This window comes from Canis lupus, chromosome 9, assembly GCF_048164855.1.
Source record: "Canis lupus baileyi chromosome 9, mCanLup2.hap1, whole genome shotgun sequence".
NCBI lineage: Eukaryota > Metazoa > Chordata > Mammalia > Carnivora > Canidae > Canis > Canis lupus.
The window spans coordinates 51,643,351-51,668,764 of NC_132846.1; the positions used below are offsets into that span (position 1 = coordinate 51,643,351).

The 25,414-nt window shown below is 41.6% G+C and overlaps 2 protein-coding genes and 1 long non-coding RNA gene across 7 annotated transcripts in view; 1 reads left to right on the top strand and 2 right to left on the bottom strand.

The window, feature by feature from the left end:
• TMED8 (transmembrane p24 trafficking protein family member 8) overlaps positions 1–11,231 on the bottom strand; it is a 33,125-nt gene extending 21,894 nt beyond the window's left edge. The window contains exon 1 of the mRNA XM_072839482.1: positions 11,079–11,231. Coding sequence (XP_072695583.1) covers positions 11,079–11,163 — 85 coding nt within the window. The 5' untranslated portion in view covers positions 11,164–11,231. The remainder of the gene's footprint in view (positions 1–11,078) is intronic.
• LOC140640311 (uncharacterized) lies at positions 3,888–9,439 on the bottom strand. Its single transcript, XR_012036977.1, has 2 exons — positions 8,595–9,439; positions 3,888–8,410 (listed from the first exon to the last, which is right to left on the bottom strand). It is a non-coding gene; the product is annotated as an uncharacterized lncRNA (long non-coding RNA).
• A 101-nt stretch (positions 11,232–11,332) lies between the features above and the next one.
• The window catches only part of SAMD15 (sterile alpha motif domain containing 15), a 43,865-nt gene continuing 29,783 nt past the window's right edge, over positions 11,333–25,414 (top strand). For 2 of the 5 annotated variants that reach the window (XR_012036972.1, XR_012036973.1), the window contains exons 1-3: positions 11,333–13,150; positions 14,117–14,215; positions 15,731–15,884. Coding sequence is in view for 2 of the 5 variants with exons in the window: in XM_072839475.1 (XP_072695576.1) it covers positions 11,534–13,150; positions 14,117–14,215; positions 21,953–22,189 (1,953 nt within the window). In the remaining 3 variants the exon portion in view is untranslated. Of the gene's footprint in view, positions 13,151–14,116; positions 14,216–15,706; positions 15,885–21,952; positions 22,381–25,414 lie in introns of those variants that run through there. The other 3 variants (XR_012036971.1, XM_072839475.1, XM_072839476.1) reach the window with 3 other exon arrangements.

Genomic DNA, 25,414 nt, shown 5'->3' on the forward strand with positions numbered 1-25,414 from the left:
TCTCCAAGCCATAAGCTGAAAGCCAGATCGTCTTTTTACTACTTATAAGAGTTCCAAATACAAACCTTTGTTTATTACATGTGTTACAAATACCTGCTTCTACTCTGTAATTTACCTTTTCAGTCTTTTTAATAGTGTCCTTTGGTGATCCCAAGTTCTTCATTTTAACGTAGCCAAAGCGTATCACTCTTTTCCTTATTAGCCCTTTGTCTTGAGAGGTCTTCTCCTACACTGAGATCAATATATTCTCCTATACTTTCTTTTAGGAGCTTATTATATATTGCCTTCCACATGTTTGTATGCAATCCAACTAGAATTGATTTTTTGTGTGTATGGTGAGATAAGGATCAAATTTCTCGTCTTTCCCTTCTTTCCTTTCTCTTAGGATATTCAATAGTCCTAGCAACATTTGCCATTCTTTCCTCACAGCTCTACAGTACAATCTTTATTGTAAATCAAATATTTCGTTTCTAGGATTTTATTCTATTCCTAGACCTTATTAGACTATTCTGTAAGAGCTTTAAAATAAATCTTGATACCTAATAGAGCAAATCTTTCCATCTTGTTGTTTTTACTCAAGTATTTTTATATACACTATTTATGGCCTTTCATTCGTCTACATATTTTTTAGAACTAGCTTGTCAAATTTCCATGCAAAAACCCCACCAAAACCCTGCTGGGATTTTTACTGGGATTATTTTACTTATATATCAAGTTGGGGAGAACTGACATCTTTACAATATTGAGTCTTTTGATCTAGGAATATGATCTCTTTCCATTTATTTATTCTTTCATATCTCTCCATAATTATAGGGTCCTGGCCACAGAAATGAGATGACAAAGGGGATGCCATCATTTGGAAAAGGTTGCAATAAGACATGCACACTGTGACTCTGTATGTCTCCCACCTTTGGAAGTGAGCCTATGGCAAATGTGGCTTTCCTACCAAGCAGAAGGGAAAGTATAACTGGAGTGCCAAAACTAAAAGACAAAACACCACTGGGGCTGGTCAAATGAGGCAGCTAAAAATTGTATACTGCAGATTCAACCCTGTATTCCGTGAAGGAACAACACCTAAACCTTACTAAGAAGACAGGTGTTGCAACCCAGTCCTTAAGGATTTCAACAATTAATCATACAATGTATGTTCTGGTTGTCAAAAATAAAAATAAAAAAATAATAATGTATTATAATTTTCCACACAAAGACTTTGCATATATTTTGTGAGATTTATTCTTAGGTATTTGAATTTTCTTTATGGTAAATACTATTTTTATATATTTTTTAACTTCATTGCTGGTACAGGCATACTTCATTTTATTGTGCTTCACTTTATTAATTACACTTTGCAGATATTGCATTTTTGACAAAGTTTGTGGCAACCCTGTGTCAAGCAATTCTATCAGCACCATTTTTCCAAGAGCATTTGCTCATTTTGTGTCTGTGTTACATTTTGATAATTCTTGCAATGTTTCAAATTCTTTCATTATCATTATATTAGTCATGGTGATCTATGATCAGTGATTACACCTCTGCTGAAAGCCCAGATGATGGTTACTATTTTTTAGCAGTATTTTTTAACTTAAGGTATTACACTTTTTTTTTAGACATATTGCTATTGTACATCTAACAGACTACAAGATATCATAACCATCACTTTTATATGTACTGAGAAACCAAAAACTTCACTTGCTTTATTGCAATATTTGCTTTATTGCAGTGATCTGGAACCAAACTCACAATATCTCATATATATATATATGCTTGTATATATAAACACAATTAAATTCTGCCTATTGGCTCTATACCCAGAAATCTGGACAAACTTATTTGTTCTAATAATTTATCTGTAGATTCTTCTGGATTTTCCATGTATAGTAATCATTTGTAAACAAAAGATTTAACAGGATTCCTTTCTAATCTTCATATGTTTTCTTTTTATTGCCTGACGGTATTAGCTAGGACATCCAATAAAATGATGAATAGTTAAGTGATGAAAGTGGGCATTCTTGTCTCATTTCCCATCTCAGGAGGAAAACTTTCAAATCTCACCATTAAGTTTGATACTGCTTATAGGTTTTTTGTAGGTATACTTTATCCAATTAATGAAGTTTTTTCTTTTATCCCTACTTTGCTAAGAGTTTTATTTTTTTTAAGATTTTATTTATTTATTCATGAGAGACACACACACAGAGAGAAGCAGAGACACAGGCAGAGGGAGAAGCAGGCTCCTTGCAGGGAGCCCCACATGGGACTCGATCCCAACCGCTGAGCCACCCGGGCTGCCCCAAGAGTTTTATTTTTTTATTTTTTATTTTTTTAAATTTTATTTATTTATGATAGGCACACAGAGAGAGAGAGGCAGAGACACAGGCAGAGGGAGAAACAGGCTCCATGCACCGGGAGCCCGACGTGGGATTCGATCCCGGGTCTCCAGGATCGCGCCCTGGGACAAAGGCAGGCGCTAAACCGCTGCACCACCCAGGGATCCCCCCCAAGAGTTTTAAATCATAAATGGAGGTTGAATTTTATCAAACACTTTCTCTTCACCTATTAAGCTGATGGTTTTTATCCACTTGCACATTAAAATGGTGATTTACAGACTTTTAAAAGGTATTAAAATGGGGCATCTGGGTAGCTCAGTCGGTAAGGCATCTGCCTTCAGCTCAGGTGATCTCAGGGCCCTGAGATAGAGCCCCATGTCTATCTCCCTGCTCAGTGGGGAGTCTGCTTTTCCCTCTCCCTCTGCCCCTCCCTCCAGCTCATGCTTCCGTGCACTCTCTTTCAAATATATAAATAAATAAAATCTTAAAAATGTTAAAACTCCTTTGCATTCCTGAAAAAACTCAACTTGGTCACATATATTGCTGGATTTAGTCTGCTAACATTTTGTTCATGACCTTTTGCATCTATGGTAATGAGTGAGATGAAATTGTGATTTTCCTTTCATCTGAGATCATTCTGATTCTGCCTGAAGAATTTAGTTATTCTATAAGTGCCAGTCTGCAGGTGGCAAACCCTGTGTCTGACTGCCTGAAAATATTTTTATTTTATCTTCATTCTTAAATACTATTGTCCTGGAAAAAAAATTCTCTATTGGTATTTCTTTCAGTATTCTAAAGATGATCTAGCTTCTATTGCTCTGTGCAGAAGTCAGCTAACAATTACTATTCCTTTCAAGGCACACTCTAATTTTTTCTGGCTGCTTTTTTTCTGTTTTGGCTTTCAAGCAATTTTTTTAAAGATTTTAAAAAAAAGTTTTTTGTTTTTTGTTTTTTTTTTAGAGAGCGAGCAAGAGAATGCACGAGTGGGGGGAAGGGCAGAAGGAGAAGGAGAGAATCTCAAGCAGACTCCCCACTGAGCGCAGAATCTGACATGGGGCTCCATCTCATGACCCTGAGATCATGACGTGAACAGAAAATACAACTCAGACTCTTAACCAACTGAGCCACTCAGGTGCCCCATTTTTATAGCAGTTTTACCTTAATGTGTATCTACTATAGATTTCATTGTACTTCTGCTTGTGATACGTAGGGCTTCTTAAAACTGTGCATTCCGTTAGCTTTGGAAAATTCATAGCTATTATCTCTCTCTCTCTTTTAAAGATTTTATTCATGAGAGACAAAGAGAGAGAGGCAGAGACATAGGCAGAGGGAGAAGTAGGCTCCATGCAGGAGCCCCATGTGGGACTCAATCCTGGGACTCCAGGATCACACCCTGGGCCGAAGGCAGGCACTCAATCACTGAGCCACTCAGGCATCCCATAGCTATTATCTCATCAAACATTGCTTCTGTCCATTCTTGCTCTCCTCACCTTTTAAGACTCCAATTATACAAGTGTTAGACTTTTTCACCATATATTCTATATCTCTTACCTCTTTCCTGAATTTTCCACTGTTGCACTTTTACATATTTCCTTCTAGATACTTTCTTCTGATCAGTTCATTATTCTGTCTTCAGATATAGCAACTTTTTGCTAAACCTATCAACTGAGTTCTAAATTCTCATCTGTATGTTTCAATTATAGAATTTCTATTTGGTTCTATTTTTATAAATTTTAATTATTTGCCAAATATCTCAAACTTGTCTTTTATTTTGAGCATAATAAATATAATTATGTTTTAGTCTGGTGCCCCTTTGGATTGATTTTTACTACCTGTTGTTTCTTTTGATTTTTGTTCACGTTCTCTTCTCAGGCATCTGGTCATTTAGGAAATGTGCCAGAAACTGTTCTCACAAAATTGTAGAAATAATCTGAAGCCTAATCTATATGAGCCTCCAGAGGTTTGCCTCTGCTTTTTCCACATACCTGGGGACATTAGCAGCCTGGGGGCACCTTAACCCAATTTCACGAATTTAAGATTTTTCTGAAGCTGAGTTATAGCCCCTGCAATGGCCTAATTCTAATTTACCCTTACTTTCAGAACATGGCCTTTCATAGTCCCAACCTAGAGTAAAGGGAGTTCACCAGGTTCCCCCCACTTGATTAGTTCTAAACATTAATCTTTGCCTCTCTAATCCAGAAAGGCACATCTGCAGCCTTGAAAAGCCTCTCCACTTACGAATCCAGCATATGCCATCAGATGTGAAAGGAGACCCCAAAATGGACTCTTATCCTTGGGCCTCTATACTTCTGCCTTCACATTGATTATAGTCTAGTAATTCTTCATTATCTGGCTAGCTTTCCAGGATATTCAAGCAAATATTCAAATGTTGACAATTATTTCCTAATTGTCCCCAGTGGGAGAACTGATCTGATTACTAGTCTACCATTACTCAAAACAAACCAACATTGCCTCTTTACCTTTTCAATTTGAAAATATCTTACTGAATAAAATAGAAACAAAATAGAAATTTTAAAAATCTGCCTTCTCTCTTGTCATTGGCTAAATGTAACAGCTTATCTAAGTAGTGGTTCTACCCCTTTTGATTTATCCTTAGAAATGAAGTTAGCACAAAAATAATTTAAAAAAAAACAGTAGATTTAAATAATAACATAAAATTGATCCCTAAAGAGATTTACAACCTATATTTCATAAAAAATTCATCTGAGAGAAAAAAGCCCAGAAAGGGTCAGTTCCTGATGAGCAGAAAGGCAAAAGAGATGTACAGACTATCTCTTAAAATATAAACACAGTGAAGAATCTCATGACACATGTATTTTTTCTAAATAGATAATATATTCATAGTTTTCAAAATTCAAAAAGCATAAAAGGATACAGTGAAAACTTCCACTGGTCTAAGTTCCCACCACCCAAAGCAACCAATGTTATTAGGTTTTGTGCAGTCTCCCAGAGATAGTTTATACACATAAATATGTGTGTGCATATATGTTCTTTTTATACAAATAATGAGCATATTAAACATACTTTATTTTTTCCATTTATATCTCAGAGATCTTTCCATAACCATATATGAAAGGTTTTTTTTCTACAGCTGATTAGATTAATATTTCATTGGTTGGATATTCCTAACCAGTTCCCTACTAATGGACATTTATGTCCTTTCTAATCTGTTGCCATTACACACTATGCTATACTAACTTTGTGTCTGTGTCACTAAATAGGCATAAGAATAAATCTATAGAGGATAAATTCCTGGAAGGAATGGATCGATGAGAGCATATACTGTAATTATGATGGATACTGGCAAACTGCCCTCCACAGCATTTGTATTAATTTACACTCCTAACAGCAGTGCATGAAAGTTCCTGTTCCTGCACACCCCTACCAACATACTGAGATATCAAACTGCCCAGTGTATATATGATTTGCAAGTCTCTTATCGAAAATTAAGTTGAGTATTTTTCATATGCTAGAAGCCACTTCTCCTAGCACCTTATCAGCTTAAAGTATGCAAGGGGGAAAAAAGTGAAAAAGAGATAGTGTGCTTGATTTTCAAGGTTAAAGGTATTTGCTAAATTATGTAGGAACTACTGGTAAAACAACTTGTAACTGGATTCAGAGAGGTAGGAAGTAAGAAAAGGAGAAAGAAATTCTTAAGTTTATTTCCAGGGGTATCAAGTGTGGAAGATACAGTCCTGTTGTAGAGAGAGAAAACCGTTACTAACAGTTTGTTATGTTTCCTAAATTTATTCAGTGAAATTTAGACCACTATAAAGAAGAAAAAGTCAGTTTTTCTGTAGATAGTTTTTAATATGTCAGCCAAATATAGACCAATTCAACAAGTATTCCAAGACCAGAGAGACCAGGGTAAGTTTTGCAAATTTAGATGGTATACAGGAAAACATGTTTTTTTTTTTTTAAATGGGTATTTATTTTAACATGTATTAGGAAAAGTTGATACATCAAAATAGTAATAGCACAGATATTATTTAGAATGAAATAAAATGTTTAATGTCAATGTATAGAAAAAATAATAATCAAATAATTTTGGAATGCATTCTCTAACTTGGCAAAAACCATGACATGGTACGTGCATGGCCAGTTTTGGAAATAATGAACAGAGAAAGGAAAATGGAAGCCAAGAATAACTAAATTTATAACTGATAGCCTCTAAAACAAGGTGAAGAGGAAAGAAAAGAAACTTTCCTATAATGATTTATTTTATTTTTGACAATACTTAAAATACAAGTTTTCTATGTTACCAGAATATGGTTTCAGACATTCTAATCATGCTACAGATTTAAGTTTATTGTGTACTTTGTACTTTCTCTACAAAGAGAACCAAAAAAACAGGGTTTTTTCTAAAGCATTTGAATATCAGGTCAGAGTTCTCTAGAACAGGTCTCATAAGACTTCCCCTTCACTAAACAGGCTGCAGAGATAATTAGCCTGGCCTTTTAAATTCAGGGCAGAGGAACCAAAAGCAGGTTATGTGGTTAAAGACTCAAGAGGCTTAAACAAAAAGAAACTGCCTGAGTTTATATTCCTTTTTTTTTTTTTTTAAAGATTTTATTTATTTACTCACGAGAGACAGAGAGAGAGAGAGAGAGAGAGAGAGAGGCAGAGGGAGAAGCAGGCTCCATGCAGGGAGCCTGACGTGGGACTCGATCCCAGTACTCCAGGATCAAACCCTGGGCCGAAGGCTGGCCAAACCGCTGAGCCACCCAGACTGCCCCCTGAGTTTATATTCCAACCAAATCCAGAGACTACGTGATCCAATTTCTCATCAGTCCTTATGACTGCAAAAAGACTTACTGCACTGCTCTGAGACCTATATAAGAATCACGACAAGTTCACCTGATCTATTCCAGTCCTTAGCGTCTAAGTGCCTTCATAGCTCTCACAGTCATATACACCAAGCCAAGTTCTAATGCGGACTTCAAGGTCATAACAGACTTTGCCCTTTATTTTCCACAAAGGGCCCTAAGCGTAAAAAAAAAAAAAAAGTCTCTTAAGTGATGCAACATGTTTGCCTCAAGATAGTTTCACTATCTAAAAAGTGATCTCTCTCTCCTCTTGGGGACTGAGGGCCCAGGTGCCCCACATAAAGGATTATTAGAAACAATTACAGTTCACAAAACACAGCACTGTGGTCACCAGAAGAACATGGAGTTTTCTTACTTCATCACTTAAAACTTCAGCTAAGAGGCACCCGGGTGGCTCAGCTGGTTAAGTATCTCATTTCAGCTCAGGTCATGATCTCAGGGTCCTGGAACTGAGCCGCGATGGGCTCCCTGCTTGGTGGGGAGTCTGCGTCTCCCTCTCTCCTCTCCCCAGCTCATGCTCATGCTCTCTCTCTCTCTCTTTCAAATAAATAAATAGAATCTTTAAAAAAATAAAAAAATAAAACCAGCTAACAAACATGAAGAAACTTAAAAGGTACTGTCAGAAGAGAATATTGTTTAAAAACAAATTTCTGCTTTGAAGGAATAAGATACATTGAAAAATCAAAACCTTTACTTTTTAAAAAAATCAAAACCTTTAATTCAATAACAACTGAATGTCCAAACTCATTTCTAATTGTTGCTTTCTCTCTGAGAGAGAATGGCAGACACTTTTTCTTTTTTAAGATTTTATTTATTTATTCATGAGAGACACAGAGAGAGGCAGAGACACAGGCAGAGGGAGAAGCAGACCCTGGGTAGGGAGCCCAATGTGGGACTCCGCCAGGGACTCCCGGACCACGCCCTGGGCCGAAGGCAGATGCTAAACCGCTGAGCCACCCAGGGATCCCCCAGATACTTCTTTCAATTTCATTTTTTCTCAGGCCTCTATTGTTTGCTTATTGGGTCATATTCTAGAAGAAGGTGGCAGAAGGACCCAATCAAACAAACTCCTCATTTGAAGCAGTTTTTAAAGTTTATTCCCCAGGTTCTACGACTCTGAGCCAAGCCAGATGTATGCTTTCTCCACTGCTTTGGAAATCCAGGTTCATGCTAACGCGCTTCTCAATAGCAGCACTGCTGACATCCGGGGCCAAATAATTCTTCCTCGTCAGGGTTGTCCTGTGCATTGCAGAGTGTTTAGCAGCATCCCTGACTTCTACCCACTAGATATCAGGGACAGCCCCACCTTTCCTCCCCAGACCCAGCAGTGACAACCAAAACATCCCCTGAGCATCCCCAGGAAAAATCGCCCTTGGTTGAGAACCACGGCTTTAACCCAAAGAACAAGCTTAATTATCTCAACTTTAATTCTTCATATGCATTTGGTGCTCCTCCAAATCTCTGTGTTGAGACTTTGCCTCACAATCCAGCAAATATTTATAGAACCTCCAGGACACAACATCAAGGGCTCTAGGACATAAGCAGAGACAGATTGTCCCTCCCCTAAAGCAGATTTCTTGGGGGATAAGTACATAAAGAACTGTAATAACAGACACTTAATTATATGTTTTGAGTCGCTGATGTTTGTTCCTGGGGTATTCTCATCTTACCAAACACAACACATCTAGAGGACAAAGACCATAACCTGCCCTGGAATACCAATACTGGATCAACAGCCAATAAAAACAAACGATTGTAGACTTCATCACAACAAGGTGTCGGTTTCATACAGACAGCAAAATTGCCACAGTCACTTGGGCAGATAAGCTGTCTCAGCCATAGTTTGTTCTTCTATAAAATGGGAGAAAGGGCACCTAGGTGGTTCAGTCGGTTGAGTGTCTGCCTTCGACTCAAGATCATGATCTCAGGGTCCTGGGACCCAGCCCCGCGTCATGTCAGGCTTAGTGGGAAGTCGGCTTCTTCCTCTCCTGCTCCTCGGACCCCACCGTCCCCAGTTCCTACTCGTGTCCTCTCTCTCTCTAATAAATAAAACCTTTAAAAATCAAATCAAATAAAATGGGGAGAAAATGAATGCTGACAGGATTAAGTCAGATAATACAAGTAAATCTTGGTCCACTTTTTGGCACAGAGAAGCATTCAATTAATGTAAGTTATCATTCCTATCATTTTATTAGCAATAAATCCTACCTCAAGGGAAAGAGCATGCTATGTGCTACATTAACAACGCCCTACATGACGGAAAAAGAAACCAACACTCACCCTGCTAAGGGCAAGAGGACGAAAGTAACCAGAAGCATTTCTAGCATGGTCCTGAGGGGAAAAAAATGGAGGACCCAATTAAAAGGGATGGGGGAGAGGAAGACACTCAGAGACAAACCCACCACCATCATCTAAGGTATTCGATTATTCTTAAGCCTTTTCTATTTAAAGTGTTTTGAGTTTGATTGCCAAAAGCACCCAAGGAGCTAAAGGGGAAGTGAAAAAGAAAAAAAAAGAAGGAAAGAAAGAAAGAAAAACAACCCTCAACTCATAAATATTGAGACATACAAGGGACAGATGTTTGAGACTCTTGAATGCTCACTTGCTGAGTCTTTTAGAAATCATGCTCGACATTTCTATTGCTGTAATGTTAAATACATGCCATCAATTCTGAATATACCACAAAGCATAAAAGTTTGTACAAAGAAAAAAAAAAGGCAAAAACTGTTAAGATGTTTCAAAGCAAGAGGACAAAGTCATGGGCCAAAACTGGGTGATTCAAAGATGCGTGTGTGTCTGACTGAAGTAGCATTAGAGGATGGGGGGGGGGGGGGGTATTCGGGATAGAGAAAAATCACCGTGCAGGAAGACACACATCCAGGGACACCTCCGACGCGCACGGAGTTGACGTGTGCAAAACCAGATCCTACAATGATGAACAGCCCGTTATAGGGTGCACCCGGTGCCTCACCCTGAGGGGGTGAACAGCCCGTTATAGGGTGCACCGGTGCCTCACCCTGAGGGGGCTCATGTCATCGCCCGGCAATCTCACCAGGCGGGTACTAGGAGTTCCCACGTTTTATATGTGGGAAAGGAAACTGAAACAGGGAGAAGTGACTTGCCCAAGGTCACCCCATCAGGACGCTGAAGATTCCGAGTCTACCACTACAGGTGACGGTGTCTGTTTTCATTCCAGACTCGAAAACTCAATTTGTACCTGCCACTCAGTGAGGCCAGCTGCCCCCCTGCCCTCTGACCCTCCCTGTGTGGGGAGCCGAAGGGGGCCCCCGTCGCCTCCGGACGCTGAGGTCACCCGGGGGCAGGAACTCGCGGGGGCGGCGGACCCAGAAGGGAGCGGGGCGCCGGCCGAGCAGGGAGGTCGCCCACGCCCCTACCTCAGCCCCTCGGTGCGGTCGGCTCGGGCCGCGCCGCGCCGCGCCCGCTCCTCCTTCTCGACCGCCGCGCCCCGAGCGCCCGAGGCGCGGGGCCTGCGTGCGGGGGGCGCCGGGGCGCGGGGCCAAGCGAGGGGCCAGGCTGGGCCGACCCAGGGCCGGGGAGCCGCCCGCGCGCGAGCAGAGCAGCCGGGTCAGCGCCATCCGGGCCGATCCGAGAAAGGAAGCGGGGCAGGAACCACCGGCATTTCGAAACCGGAGCGGCCGGCCAGCCCGAGCGCAGTCCCGGGCCGGGCGGGGGCGGGGGCGGGGGCGGGGGCGGCGGGGCGCGAGGCGCGGGGCGCGGCCCGGGGGAGCGACGGCGGGGGGCTCGGCGCGCGAAGGGGAGGCCCGGGCGCGGCGGGTCGGCTCCGCTGAGGGGCGCGGGCGGAGCGGGCCAGGGCGCGGCCGAGCCTCGCGCGACCGGCGGGGCCCCGAGGCCGGGCGGACCCACCCGCCGCCCCCGGCTTGCGTACCTGAGGCGGCCGCCTGGCTCCCCTCCACTCCCGGGCCGTCCCCGCCGCGGCCCGCCGGTGCCCCGGCCGCCTGCCGCTCCGACATCTGCAGCCCGCCCGGGGAGCGCCTCCGCCGCCGGCCGCGGGTGACTCCGGAAACAGCCGAAGGCCGAGCGAGCGCGGCGGCGGCGGCGGCGGCGGCGGCGGCGGCGGGAGGAGCCGAGCGTGGCCCGCGGGCCGGAAGAGGCAGCGCGCCGGCCCCCGAGCGGCCGCGGGGCTTCGGGCAGCGGAGGCTGGCGGCGCGGCCGCGGGGAGGGCGACTGCGGGCTTTCGGTCGCAGGGTTTTAGGGTTTGACAGAACAAACAAAACCTGAGGGAAGATTCAGGAACACTCGGCCGGAAATCACGGTATCCATAGAGACGCTATCGGAAGCTGGGGTTGCTAGGAGGCCTGGGCGCGTCGGCTAACGTGCGTCATGGCTCAAGTCCCGGAGTCGGGCTCGTTGGAAGGAGACCTGGAGAACGGGGCACGGGAACGGCCTGCTCCTCTGGCAATGGCTCAAGATGCCGAAGCCGACGCCACGGCACAGGGAGGCCCCGAGCTGCCTGTAGAGACTGACCGGGAACCCCAGCCACAGGTGGAGGAAGAGGACCTCAAAGTGGGGGCGCCAGAGAACGCACACCTACCCCTAAAACCAGCCGGCTCGTCCAACGGGGAGACGCCCAAAGAGTCGGAGGGAGGCTTTCCTAGCGAGACTGATCTAGAGAGTCCCCAGGAGGCAGAGTCAGAGACGGTCAGAGAGATCGTAGGAGAGCTTTTCAAGGATTTGGAGGCTCTTACGGATGATGAGGAGCCAGATTTAGAGCCACGGAAGGACGCCAAACTAGATGTTGCAGAGGATGTGCTCAAAAAGTCAGCTAAGGAAACGGATCCGCAGCTACCAGAGGAGACCGAGTCTGAAGTTCCAGGGGCCTCAATCAGTGAGACAAGATTAGAGCTACTAGAAGAGACCGAACCAGAAGTTCTGGAGGATTCACTTACAGAGCAATATGAAGAAACAGGTCTAGAACCTCCGGAGCCAACCAAACCTGAATTTCCGAACGAGAAACCAAGAAAATTGATTGAAGAGGCAGATCTACAGCCGCCAGAGATGACCACACTGAAGAGTCCAAAGGAAGCCCAAAGAAAGTCGCCTGAGGAGAAAAGGACAGAGCCTCTTGAAGAGACCAAATCAGAATTTCTTGAAGAAAAATCAAGAAAATCAATTGAGGAAATAGGTCTAGGGCCATCAGGAAAGACCAAACCAGAAGTTCAGGTGGAGACACTGAAAGAATCAACTGTGGAGAAAGTTTTAGAACCACTAGAGGAAACTAAACCATCAGAGCAAAAAGATAAGCAAAGAAAATCAACGGAGGAGACGGGACTAGCACCACCACAGATGTCCAAATCAGAGGAGACTGCAGGAGAGTCAACAGAGGAGAAAGGTCTAGAGCCAAAGTTTCCAAAGATAGAACCAAGAAAATCAAGTGAGGAAACAGATCAAATGCCACCACAGAAGACCAAACCAGAGACTCAAAAGAAGACACAAGCAGAGAAAGATTTAGAGTTACCAGATAAACCAAAACTACCGCTAAGAATAGAGTCATGTACAGAAGTTTCCAAGGAAGATATGCCAAAACCAGTCAGATTTAACCATTCTGTAGACAAGGATGAGCCCTTGTCAGAACACTCTGACTATCAAACAAGAAAGTTCTCAGTAAGTGAAATCAGGAAAGCTAGAAGAGAAACTATGTTCGGGTCGCTCACAATAAGTGAAGCAGGCTCAACAAATACAGATTATGAGCTTTCTAAAGGTTTTAGCGAACTGTTTGAGCTTACTGATACCGGTAGTGAGTTATACTCTTACCTCACAGACTCTCAGAGCGATTTAAGAGATTCTTTTAGTGAAAAAGTTGTAGACTTGGAGAAACAGCTACACAAAGATCAAGAAACCCAGCCAAAAGAAAGCATGCAGCCACAATTTGACTATCTTAAATGGAGCCCAGAGAAAGTTGCAGAGTGGATTAGTGAGCTAGGCTTCCCTCAATACAAGGTATACAAAAATAGCATTTTAAAAAATCACATGCTGTCATCCTTCTGTCTCTTATTCCTCTTACCCTTACCTGAGCTCTTGCCTCTTCTTCACTAGAAGAGGCATAGAAAAGTTCTGGACTATGGTAGAGGTAACTTGGATTAAAATGTGTCCTTTCCTCTGATGTATTTTGATAGAGGAAGGGAGGGCCACATTTGTTTCCCCTACTTACCACAATGAGTATACTTCTCTGCAATTCTTGAATAAAGACTAAGAAATTCATATAGGCCCTTTTTCACAGAAAACTTTTTTTTTTTTTTTTTTTTTTTTTTTTACAGAAAACTTTTTTAAACAGATTTTGTCCAATGTAGACTTTTTGGTACTTTGTCAAGTTGTTTTAGCAGCAGCTCCCTTAACTTGTGCTATTAATCTTAAGTGACTGCGCCAAATCTGTCATGTGTATCATGAGCACCTAACAGTACTATTTAAATAGCCAATTCACCAAAAGTAGTTTTACTAAATAGAGTGAATGTCAATGGTACGTCAATAAAAAAATATATATAACAAAAATTTTTTAAAATGGGAGAACAAACAAAAAAGATAGGGTGAGTCCTCATTTCATTGATGCCAACTATGTTCTTAGGCTACAACACAAGACCTGAAATCTTTTGTACCCCAGTACTCAAAAATGTAATTGAGGCATGAAAGAAGCACTGGTTGTATCATGCCAAAAAATATTAAGGAGGAGTATGAAATTTAATGGACAGTTTAGACAGAAAATATGTGGGATTGTTAAGATTCTTTTAAATTTGAATTTAATTTAAAATTAAATTATAGCTTTTTCTTGATTTATCTCTCCCCCCCCCTTCCTTCTCTTCCTCCAATCCTTTCTTCTCCTTCCCTCCCTCACTCGCTCCTTCCTTCTTCCCTCTGTTTTCTTCCTGCTATTTGCCATACATCATTTGAGTGATGTTCCTGTACTAACAGGAGTGTTTTACTACAAACTTCATCTGTGGCCGAAAGCTCATTCATGTAAACTGCTCAAACCTCCCTCAGATGGGGATAACAGATTTTGAGGACATGAAGGTAAGTTGTGTTTCATGTTTTCCTATAGAGAGAGCGCTGTAACAGTGCCACCTTCTGTCTCAGACCAATCTCCTTTTTCTTCCAACCCAGCCTCCTATTTCTGTCAGTGGTGTGATCATAATCCCAGTGCCCCACACACACACACACACCTCCACACCTCCCCCACACACAATGGTTTCTTCCTTCCTCTCCCCTTTGAGCCCCACAAAAATCCCAAGAACTGTCAGTCCTGCATTTAACATCTGCTTTTTTCCATTCCCAATTGTTCAGACCTCTTTTGCCTCATTCCTAGAACATTCCAGTAGCCTCCTGCTTTTAGCCTCTGTCCATAGGCCCTTTGGATTCAACGGCCCTACTATTAGATTCTCACCCTCCAACTTTTCATAGACCACTCAGAAACCTTTGGATCCCCTATGGATGCAGTTCCTTAGCTTAGGGCTCAAGGCACTCCACAGGTTTTCTCCAGCCACTATTTCCTCTACCTCTCTACAGGAGTCTCCTGCTCAGCTTCATGGGTCTGACTCACACCCTTCAACTCCTGTCTTGTGCATTCCCCCCTCTACATCTGGGCTCAGTCCCCCTCCCCACTGTATGACTAATATGAACCTTAATCATCCATCTGGACCCAGTTCAGTTCTTGTCTCCCCATGAAGTCTTTCCTGATCTCCCCAACCCCAGTAACCTCTCCCCGCAAGCTCTCACACATTGTATATGTACCCATTTGGCACTTTTACAACACCATACGCATTTGGCTACTTTGCTACCTAACTGAAACAAGTCACGCTGGACCTCAATTTTCTACGATCTTTCCAGCGCTAGCAGTCTGTGATTATGCATCTTTGCATAACACTACCTTCTACTTAATAGTGTTTCATAATTGATAAAACTTCACACATAATCACATTTATAACTTTGCCTTTAATACCCCCCACTCCAACGTATCAGTGTTCATTCACTACACGCTTGCCCGTAAGCCCTGCCCCAGTAGTTCTCAAACTCGAATAGTCTTTGGAATCAGATGAGATTTTTTTTTATGAGTGTTTATGAGCTCTAATTCCTACTTATGTTTATAGTGTATTGGATTTCTAAATAAAAATAAAGAACAGAATTAGCAAAATAGTAACTTGTAATACAAGCTCCTGAAATGTTTAAGTACCAGAATTTTAGCTTCTTATGAGAAAACATTTTTCAGAGTCTGTCAATTCATTTTGCTTCTTTGACATTCTGATTCTTAAAATACAGTATCAACAATGCAATAAGAAAAATTCTAATTATGCTTTTACTGGCCTTTGCAAGAAATAAGAGTTCTTAAAAATCTTTGAAATCTTCAAAAGTAAATAATTAATCCAGTGGACTATCCTTATACCCCCAGAACTTTGAATAAGCAAACTTTAGAATACTTATCAAAGTCACCAGACAAATGTGGCCTCTCCTTGAAGTCACAGAGTAATAAAGATCAAGACATTTAAAGGTATCTTATTTTTTTTTAAGATTTTATTTATTTATTCATGAGAGACACAGAGAGAGAGAAAGAGGCAGAGACACAGGCAGAGGGAGAAGCAGTCTCCTTGCAGGGAGCCCGAAGTGGAACTGGATCCCAAGACTCCATGATCACGCCCTGGGCTGAAGGGAGGCATTCAACTGCTGAGCCACCCAGGCATCCCTAAAGGTATCTTGCTTGACACTTAGATCCACACGAAAAAGCTAATTATACACTATGACAGAAGTAACTTTTTAGAGTTTATACGTAAGCTTAATATCGGTTCTCAACCCTCTCGGGAGCTTTCCTGATATGATCTGAATCTGGCCCCTGTACTCAGAAGGCAGGAAGAGACCAGAGAAAGAGGCAAGCCACCCCAGGTTGGGAGGTGGCAGTTTTAATAGTAACAAAGGGAACTTACATATGAGGTTTGTCTTGGGTGGCAGCAAGACAAATGGATGTCCATGCCTGCCTCCAAATCTCAAAAGTTGATAAAAAGCTCCTAACTGGGTTCAGTAACATATACTGTGCAAGGGTTTTCAACATCACATCACCCTCTCAAGGCCATGTTCCTTAGAGCAGCCTCTGGGAGCAGGAAAGGCAAGTGGAACCCACATTCCAAGGACGGGAGAGGGGGTGAGGAACCTCTGAGCGCCCTAGTCCAGCTCACAGGTCAATCGGCAGTCACGTCTTTTTTATCACATCCTCCAACTGGAGTATGCTATAGTTACCTTTCTTACTGATATATAAGCATTTTTAATCCCACCATTATAATTAGAGCACCTAGTATATCCACAGTGTATCCCCTAACAACATTTACACAGCATGGCACTCTTTTTTCATGCTAACTCTCCTGCATCATCTGGGGCACATGGGTGGCTCAGTCAGCTAAGTTTCTGACTCTTGGTTTCAGATCAGGTCATGATCTCTTGGGTGGTGAGATCAAGCCCTGAGTCAGGCTCCATGCTCAGCAGGGAGTCTGATTGAAGATTCTCTCCCTTCGCCCCTCCCCTCACTTGCTCTCTCTTCTCTCAGATAAATAAATCTTAAAAACAAGACAAAACACCAAAAAACCCTTCCTGCATCATCATTCATAGGCTTTGGCAGAGTGGCAGGACTGGGGAAAGAGCAGATAACCTGAGAGTACAGAAGTCTGGGCCTGCTGCTAAGAAACTGAACCACATTTAAACTGTCCTCCCATTTACAAGCCTTGCAGTTAACGTATGGCCCGTTTCTGCTCTCTTCAACCTCCTTTTACTTCTTTAATTTTACAATTATTCATGCTTACCCTGCAGAAAGAACTTACTGTTCCCTTTGCCCTTCCTCCAACATACTGAGAAGACTAGAGGAGAGTGAACTGTGTGGGTGAGACTGATGGGGGGAGTACAGAAGGAAGGAAACACTAATTCTTTGAATCTGGGCAAAGGAGCTCTTAAAGCCACTATCTTGTCATTCCAGTTTGTAGTGATGCATTAGCTTAGTAAAAAAGGAGAGGAAGTCAATCTTATTTATTCTGGGGACAGCTAGACAAGATAGCATTACACCTACTTCAGGTTTGTCTCTTAGAAAGTAATTCTCAGGGGCACCTGGGTGGCTCAGTCAGTTAAGCCATTGCCTTTGACTCAGGTCATGATCTTGGGGTCCTGGGATTGAGCCTCGCATCATGCTCCCTGCTCAGCGAGGAGCCTGATTCTCCCTCTCCCTCTCCTTCTGCCCATCCCCACTGCTCATGTTCTCTCTCACACTCTATCTCAAATAAATAAGCAAAATCTTAAAAAACAAACAAAAAAAAACACAAAGAAACCTGCATTTCTATCTACTAGCTACAAAATATCTACAAAAAAAAAGGAAAATAACTTTCAAAATATTTTTAACTGTTAATTCCATCAAGTGAACAAAAGAACTCTGTGATAAATATTTGGAGAAGAATATAGGTGATCAGCTTGTTTCTTTTGTATGCTTGATTTTATATTACACAATATAGCCTCACAAGCTTTAAACCCCAGCAATTTTATTACACTTGCCTTGATGCAAACTATTTCAATAGCACAGACTCATAATATGTGAGCAAATGATCACTAGACAAAAATATTTTTCTTTTTTCAACTTTCAATTTTCAAATAATTTTAGTTTTACAGAAAAGTTGCAAAGATAGTACAAAGCTCTTACATACTCTTAAGCCAGCAACTCCTAATGTAAACATCTTATGTAACCAGGAGACATTTATCAAAGCAAATACATTGGGGTACCTGGGTGGCTCAGTCAGTTAAGCATCTGCTTCTTGACTTTGGCTTGGATCATGATCTCAGGGTTGTGAGCTCGGAGTGCCATGACAGGTTCTGCATGGAGTCTGCTTAAGATTCTCTCTCTCTCTCCACCCTCCATCTCTTTCTCTTACTCTAAAAAATAATAATAATTAATAGTATAATACTATTAAGCAAACTACAGACTTTATTCAGATTTATTCAGATGTCTTTAGTTTTTCCACTGATGTCCTTTTTTGGTTCCAGAATCCAATCAGAGGTACCACTTTGCCTTTGGCTGTCATTGTTTCCTTGGTGTCCTCCAATATGTGACAGTTTCTTTGCAGTGGATAGTTCTGTGGATTTTGACAAATGCACAGGATCATGTATCCACCATATAAAACCATACAGAATAATTCCATCACCCTAAAATTCCCCTTGTGTCTCCTTGGTGGTCAGCCTATCATTCTCTGGAAACCACTAATCTTGTTTTTTGTGCCTATAGTTTTGCTTCCTCCAAAATGTCACATAAATGGAATCAAATAATATGTAGCCTTTGAGTCTGGCTTCCTCCCCTTAGCAAAATGAAGTTTAAGATTAATCCACATTGTTATATGAATCAACATGCAAATTTTAAGGAGTCTATATATCTGCTTTAATAATGGTGGTGTAGATGATTCATATTTGAACCATAACAATGATGTCTTTAGGTTTAATTAAATTATAGGCTCCAGGGCCACCCGGGTGGCTCAGTGGTTTAGTGCCACCTTCAGCCCAGGGTGTGATCCTGGAGACCTGGGATGGAGTCCCACATTGGGCTCCCTGCATGGAGGCTGCTTCTCCCTCTGCCTGTGCCTCTGCCTTTCTTTCTCTCTCTCTCTCTCTGTGTCTCTCATGAATAAATAAATAAAATATTTAAAAATAAATAAATTATAGGCCCCAATTATGCAAATGTGCATAGTTACATACTATAAGGTAACCAGACAGCATTACCAAATTGGTAATGATGAAGCAAAACCATCAGTAGCTTACAAATAAAAGAATAGCAGCCTTTGGGGACACTTGAGTGGCTCACTCAGTTAAGCATCCAACTCTTGATCTCAGCTCAGGTCTTGATCTCAGGGTCATGAGTTCAAGCCCCACTCAAAAAAAAGAATAGCAGCCTTTGAAAACCATAATCAACATGGCATACAATGATGATATAGTAATAATAGAATCCTCTGGAAAACTATAGGCATTAAAATATCTGCTTGAGACTATGTGAATTTTGTGCTCTGCAGTGATGTCAAGCATTGAACATGGGCCACCATCCTAGAATGTAAAATTAAGAATCCTTAGAAAACCCTAGTAATCTTCATGAATACCTATATTTAATTGTCCTTACTAATTCAGTTAAGTTACAAGTTGCTTCAAGTCTTAAGCAAAAGTACAATCTGTTGGGCAGTCCCTGTGGCACAGTGGTTTAGCGCTACCTGCCAGCCTGGGGTGTGATACTGGAGGCCCGGGATCAAGTCCCGCGTCGGGCTACCTGCATGGAGCCTGCTTCTCCCTCTGCGTATGTCTCTGCCTCTCTCTCTCTCTCTGTGTCTCTATGAATAAGTAAATAAAAATCTTTAAAAAAAAAGTATAAACTGTTGCTTGTTATTCATAAGAACTAAAGAAAGAACTTATAGCCCATTAATTTATAGCCCTCTTGATCCTTTGCAAAAGAGAGATGGTTAGATTATATTTCATTATTCCACATGTAACCAGTAGCTATGTAACACTTTTATTTTTTTTATATGTTATTTTTTTAAAATTTTTATTTATTTATGATAGTCTCACAGAGAGAGAGAGAGGCAGAGACACAGGCAGAGGGAGAAGCAGGCTCCATGCAATGGGAGCCTGATGTGGGATTCAATCCCGGGTCTCCAGGATCACGCCCTGGGCCTAGGGCAGGCGCCAAACCGCTGCGCCACCCAGGGATCCCTATGTAACACTTTTAATTTCTGCATTTGAATGTTAAACAGTACTGGACTTTCTCAGCCTACAGTAGGCACATAGCTCTTTTGGTTAATAGTGAATAAATTTGTTTGACTACAGAGTCTCTCCTGTTTACCTCAGGGAATTTGTGAAATATCCTGCTCTGGTAAGGGACATTTGGGGTGAGGTGCTGACCAAAGAAGGTGCTCAATGTACCAGCATCAATTACAAACAAGAATTCTTTTTTTTCTTTTTTACAAACAAGAATTCTTAAGAGGCATCTGTAGTAATTTGGATCTAAACTTTTAGAAACCTCATTTGCTACAGACTTCAATTTTATTCCCACTTGGAATACAAGGCAACTGTGTAGACTCTCTTACACACAAACCATCTCTAGAATCTAAACAAAACCAATTCAAGTAAGATTTAATAAGAAAGGTATCTGGTCTATCTATTTTTTAAAGTAATTTTTCTTTTTAGACACAGAGCATGTGTGCAGGAGCAGGGAGAGGGCAGAAAGAAGAGAGATCTCAAATCTTAAGCAGGCTCCACAATCAGCACGGAGCCTGACCCAGAGCTTGATCTCACCCAAGATCATGACCTGAGCCAACACCAAGAATAGGATATTTAAACTGACTAAACCACCCAGGTGCCCTGTATCTTGTCTATCTAAAATGCATTACTAGTGGACAGTTTTGCATCAGGCTCATAATTGTAGCCTGAATGCATTTTACAGCCTTGTAACTAGGTCTAGTAGGTTTTTTTTTTTTTTTTTTTTTTTTTTTTTTATGTCTAGTAGTTTTAAACTAAACTTAAAAACAAAGAAAAAAGAAAAAAATCCACCCACCTCTTTGGCTGTGTTCTAGAAGCAATTTCATGGACTACATTTTCATCCTGATGCATAATATGAATTTAGGTAGCAGTGTTATAGCAGACCTATGATCAAAGCTAGAATTTGAAAATGCAGTGACAGTTTAATTTAGGCTATCAAGTGGCAGGGTGCTCAATGAATACAAAATATGTTTTAGAAACATTGAAAATTGTGGCAAAGGATATTGTAAAGAATATATAAGTAGGGATCCCTGGGTGGCGCAGCGGTTTGGCACCCGCCTTTGGCCCAGGGCGCGATCCTGGAGACCCGGGATCGAATCCCACGTTGGGCTCCTGGTGCATGGAGCTTGCTTCTCCCTCTGGCTGTGTGTGTCTCTGCCTCTCTCACTCTCTCTCTCTCTCTCTGTGACTATCATAAATAAAAATTAAAAAAAAAAAAGAATATATAAGTATAGGTACTAATAAAACAGCTGGAACTTTTCTCCCCCTGCAAAACAGCTGGACTTTTAATATCTGCTTTTTAGTGTTTGAGATTTGTTTTTAGTCAAACAAATTGAATAACTATTTGAGTTATGATTTTTTTTAATTGCAAATTAACTGAGTCCCTTTTAGACAAGTTTTTTTGTTTGTTTGTTTGTTTGTTTTTTAGACAAGTTATTTATTAACCTTCCCAGAGATAGTCATGGCTCTTACTCTGAATGTATTATCTGCTCATATGGTTGATCAGATTGCTCAGCCAAAAGAAGGAAATGAACCCATCTATGGCAAGCTGATGCAAAGGCCTAGAAGCATCTTTAAATGGAACTTACAAAAAGATAGTAAATCACTCAATGTTTCTCTTAAGAATTATATTTTGGTAAGAACCTGGCTACTAAGGGCAGCCCTGGTGGCTCAGCAGTTTAGCGCCGCCTTCAGCCCAGGGCGTGATCCTGGAGACTGGGGATCGAGTCCCATGTCGGGCTCCCTGCATGGAGCCTGCTTCTCCCTCTGCCTGTGTCTCTGCCTCTCTCTCTCTTCTCTCTGTGTATTCTAATAAATAAATAAAATCTTTAAAAAAAAAAAAAAAAAAAAAGAACCTGGCTACTAAGCCTTCCCATGTATTATTTCATGGTTTTATTTTCCCACAGAAATGAGAGGTTAACATTCAAGAGACCTAGGAAAATAAGTAAATAACTTTGATTTAGTTATATTTTCATTTAAAAAATTATTCTTGTTTTGTAGGTAATTTCTCGGCATACGCGGGCACTCCTGGGAATTGAAGAGCCATTGTTCAGACGCTCCATCACCCTGCCCTACAGGGACAATATTGGCTTATTTTTAGAGCAAAAAGGTCATACTGGGGTAAAATCTGATTCCTTGACGTTCTCTGAATTTGTGCAAGCAGCAGGATTACAGGATTATGCTCCAAAAATAACTACCCCTGAATCAAATGAAGAATTGTATTACACTGAACCATAGGGAAAAGCCATTTCACTTACCTTGAAAGATTAAACTAAACTACTCAGGGTAAGAAGTGTGGCCTCTTGGGATCTCTTCTCTTCTTCATTTAGGATCAGAGTTAGAACTGCTAACTCCACTTCTAGTTCTATCACCACTTCTCAGCACCTTCCCTTGATTTGTGTTTCAATTTACCATGGTGTTTAAACAAAGATAGCAATATATCTCTTTCTGGGTAATGGTAAGAATCCCTGATAAATGCTAATAATGCATCTAGTAGTAGGAACATGTTACAGAAATGGAATTAAAAGTAAAATCTCCTGCCAACCCAAATAATGTTCTCCACAAATGCAGAAAAAGAAACAGTTGTATTATTGGATCAGCATTAAATCACATAGTGATGTACATCACAGGCTAGCTGCTAAAGAAGACTATAAAGTTAAGGAAATCTCGCCCTTTTAGATAGCCAGGAAGATACAATCCATTACTTACATGTTAACTGTCTGTATCCAAAGGAAAAATAAAACTTCTCATATCTTTATGACAAACAGGAAGCTACTTTGTAGAGCCAGGCATTTAAGCCAGGGAGATAGGGTGCCATCCTCCTCAATACTCCCATTTCAAAGACATGGCTCCAAAGAGCCCCAAAATGTAAAACTGGCAGGTGACTTATTCAACTTGTTAGAGGATTTATATACATCTCAAAAACAGAAAAAAGATTTAAATTACAAGTTTTCTAAAGGAAATGCTTTAAGAAAGGGGAGGAAAGGAGTTCTTCCTTTTTTGCATCAGAGAAAAAAATTTTAGTATTTTTTTTAAGATTTTATTTATTTATTCATGAGAATACACAGAGAGGAGAGAGAGAGGCAGAGACACAGGCAGAGGGAGAAGCAGGCTCCATGCAGGGAGCCTGACATGGGACTCGATCCTGGGTCTCCAGGATCACGCCCTGAGCTGTAGGCGGTGCTAAACCACTGAGCCACCAGGGCTGCCCCAAATTTTTAGTATTTTAAAAAATTTATCCTTACAACGTGGTTTATAGAAGTACCATTGAATGTGGAATAGGGACTGGGGTTTGTTAACAAGACTCTTTTATGTGGTACCTTCCAGATCTTTATAAAATGAAATTCAAGGGGAACCCAGCCAGCTCAGTCTGTAGAGAATGAGACTCTTAATCTTGGGGTTGAGTTTATGAGAGAAAAAGAAAAAGGAAACAATTAATTCAGGTTAGACTCCAGTCCATGACTAGACTGCTCAAAAGAAACGACAAAATACTTCTTACTTGAATGACTCCAGTTCCGCCCTAGTTTTATAGACTTAACTGTTCTTTCTCTTTCTGGCCTCACTTAATCCTAAAAGCCACTAAAGGACTACCATAATCCAGAAGGGCAATGATATATACTCTGTCAAGTTCCCTACACCTGAATGAATAGTCAAAACAATCCAATTCTTTTTTTTTTTTTTGTAAGAAAAGGAACAGTACCTCAAATTAGCATTTATATCATGCATTCATATCTGATGATGAACCTACTTTTTTCCCAAATCATACCAATAAAATTTTATCTCAGACCATTCTACACCATACCACTGAGTTTGCCTGGCTCACAATTATGCAAAGGAGAAAAATGCAAATGATTAACCTAACACCATGGTGATTTACATGTATTGTGAATGGTTTTGTTTAAAACACTTTTACATTTAGCAAACAATGGTTCTGTTCAATGACAGAGCACAGTCAGTGTCCTCCTCCTCAACCTGATGGTCACTTCATTTCTGTTGTTTTCTACTCTCTATCAAGGACATAAAGTATTTACAAAACATAAAGGAAATTGCTTTGGCAGTGTAGGAATAAGATCTATATTTTACAAAATTATCTTTAGCCATTTAATATAAATGCCAGCTACTTATAAAAATGGTTTTATGATTTAAGTGGTTTAAAGAGCTGACCTTAAGGGGTAGTCCAAGGACACCTTGGTGGCTCAGCAGTTGGGAGCCTGCCTTCAGCTCAGGGCGTGAACCTGAAGTCCTGGGATCCAGTACCACACTGGGCTCCTTGCAGGGAGACTGCTTCTCCCTCTATGTCTCTGCCTCTCTCGGTGTGTCTCTCGTGAATAAATAAATAAAATCTTTAAAAAGGCGAGGGGGGCGGGGGGATAGTCCAAGATGTCAGAGGAGTAGGAGACCTTAGTTTCATCTGGTCCCAGGAATTCAGCTAGACACCGGTGAACTCAACTGGAGATCTAAGAAAAGAACAGCTGTAACTCCACAAATAGAAAAGTGAGGGGATCCCTGGGTGGCTCAGCGGTTTAGCGCCTGCCTTCCGCCCAGGGCCTGGTTCTGGACTCCCAGGATTGAGTCCCACATCGGGCTCCCTGCATGGAGTCTGCTTCTCTCTCTGCCTGTGTCTCTTATGAATAAATAAATAAAATTGAAAGAAAGAAGAAAAGAAAGAAAGAAGAGAAAGAAAGAGAAGAAAGAAAGAGAAGAAAGAAAAAGAAGAAAGAAAGAAAGAAAGAAAGAAAGAAAGAAAGAAAGAAAGAAAAGAAAGAAAGAAAGAAAGAAAAAGAAAGAGAAGAAAGAAAAAAGAAAGAAAGAAAGAAAAGAAAGAAGAAAGAAAGAAAGAAAGAAGAAAGAAAGAAAGAAAGAAAGAAAGAAAGAAAGAAGAAAGAAAGAAAGAAAGAAAGAAAAAGAAAGAAAGAAAGAAAGAAAGAAAGAAAGAAAGAAAGAAAGAAAGAAAGAAAGAAAGAAAGAAAGAAAGAAAAGCGACCACTCTCTGCAAGGTAGGAGGTGCGGAGAAGTGAATCCAAGGTTAATATATGGGAAGGTAAACTGCAGGGGGGAGCGCCTCCCTCCGCCCGCTACCGGAAAGTGATAGAGCAGCGGAGCGCAAAATTAGAACTTTTAGCAGTGTGCTCGGGTGAGGGACATCCCCACCCCACGAAAGGTGCTCAGGGGGCAAAGCAGGGGTGGAACCCTAGGTGGTACGCCCGCGGTCTCAGGATCCCCAGGGTCACAGGAAGACCGGCAGAGCTCCCAGGCATCAGAGGGAGGAAGCGAGCTGCCATCAGTGAGCCCAGGAGGGGGCTCTCAAGTCGGGGTGGCCACAGGCCCGGAACAGCACAGTCTGCGCAGCTGCAGTCAGGCAGGGACCCCCCGCCCCAAGCAGCGGCACGGCAATGAGACCCCCACCCTCCCCCGGGAGGAGCGGCACGGGTGCGCAACGCAGGAGTCTGCAGGATTTGGGGA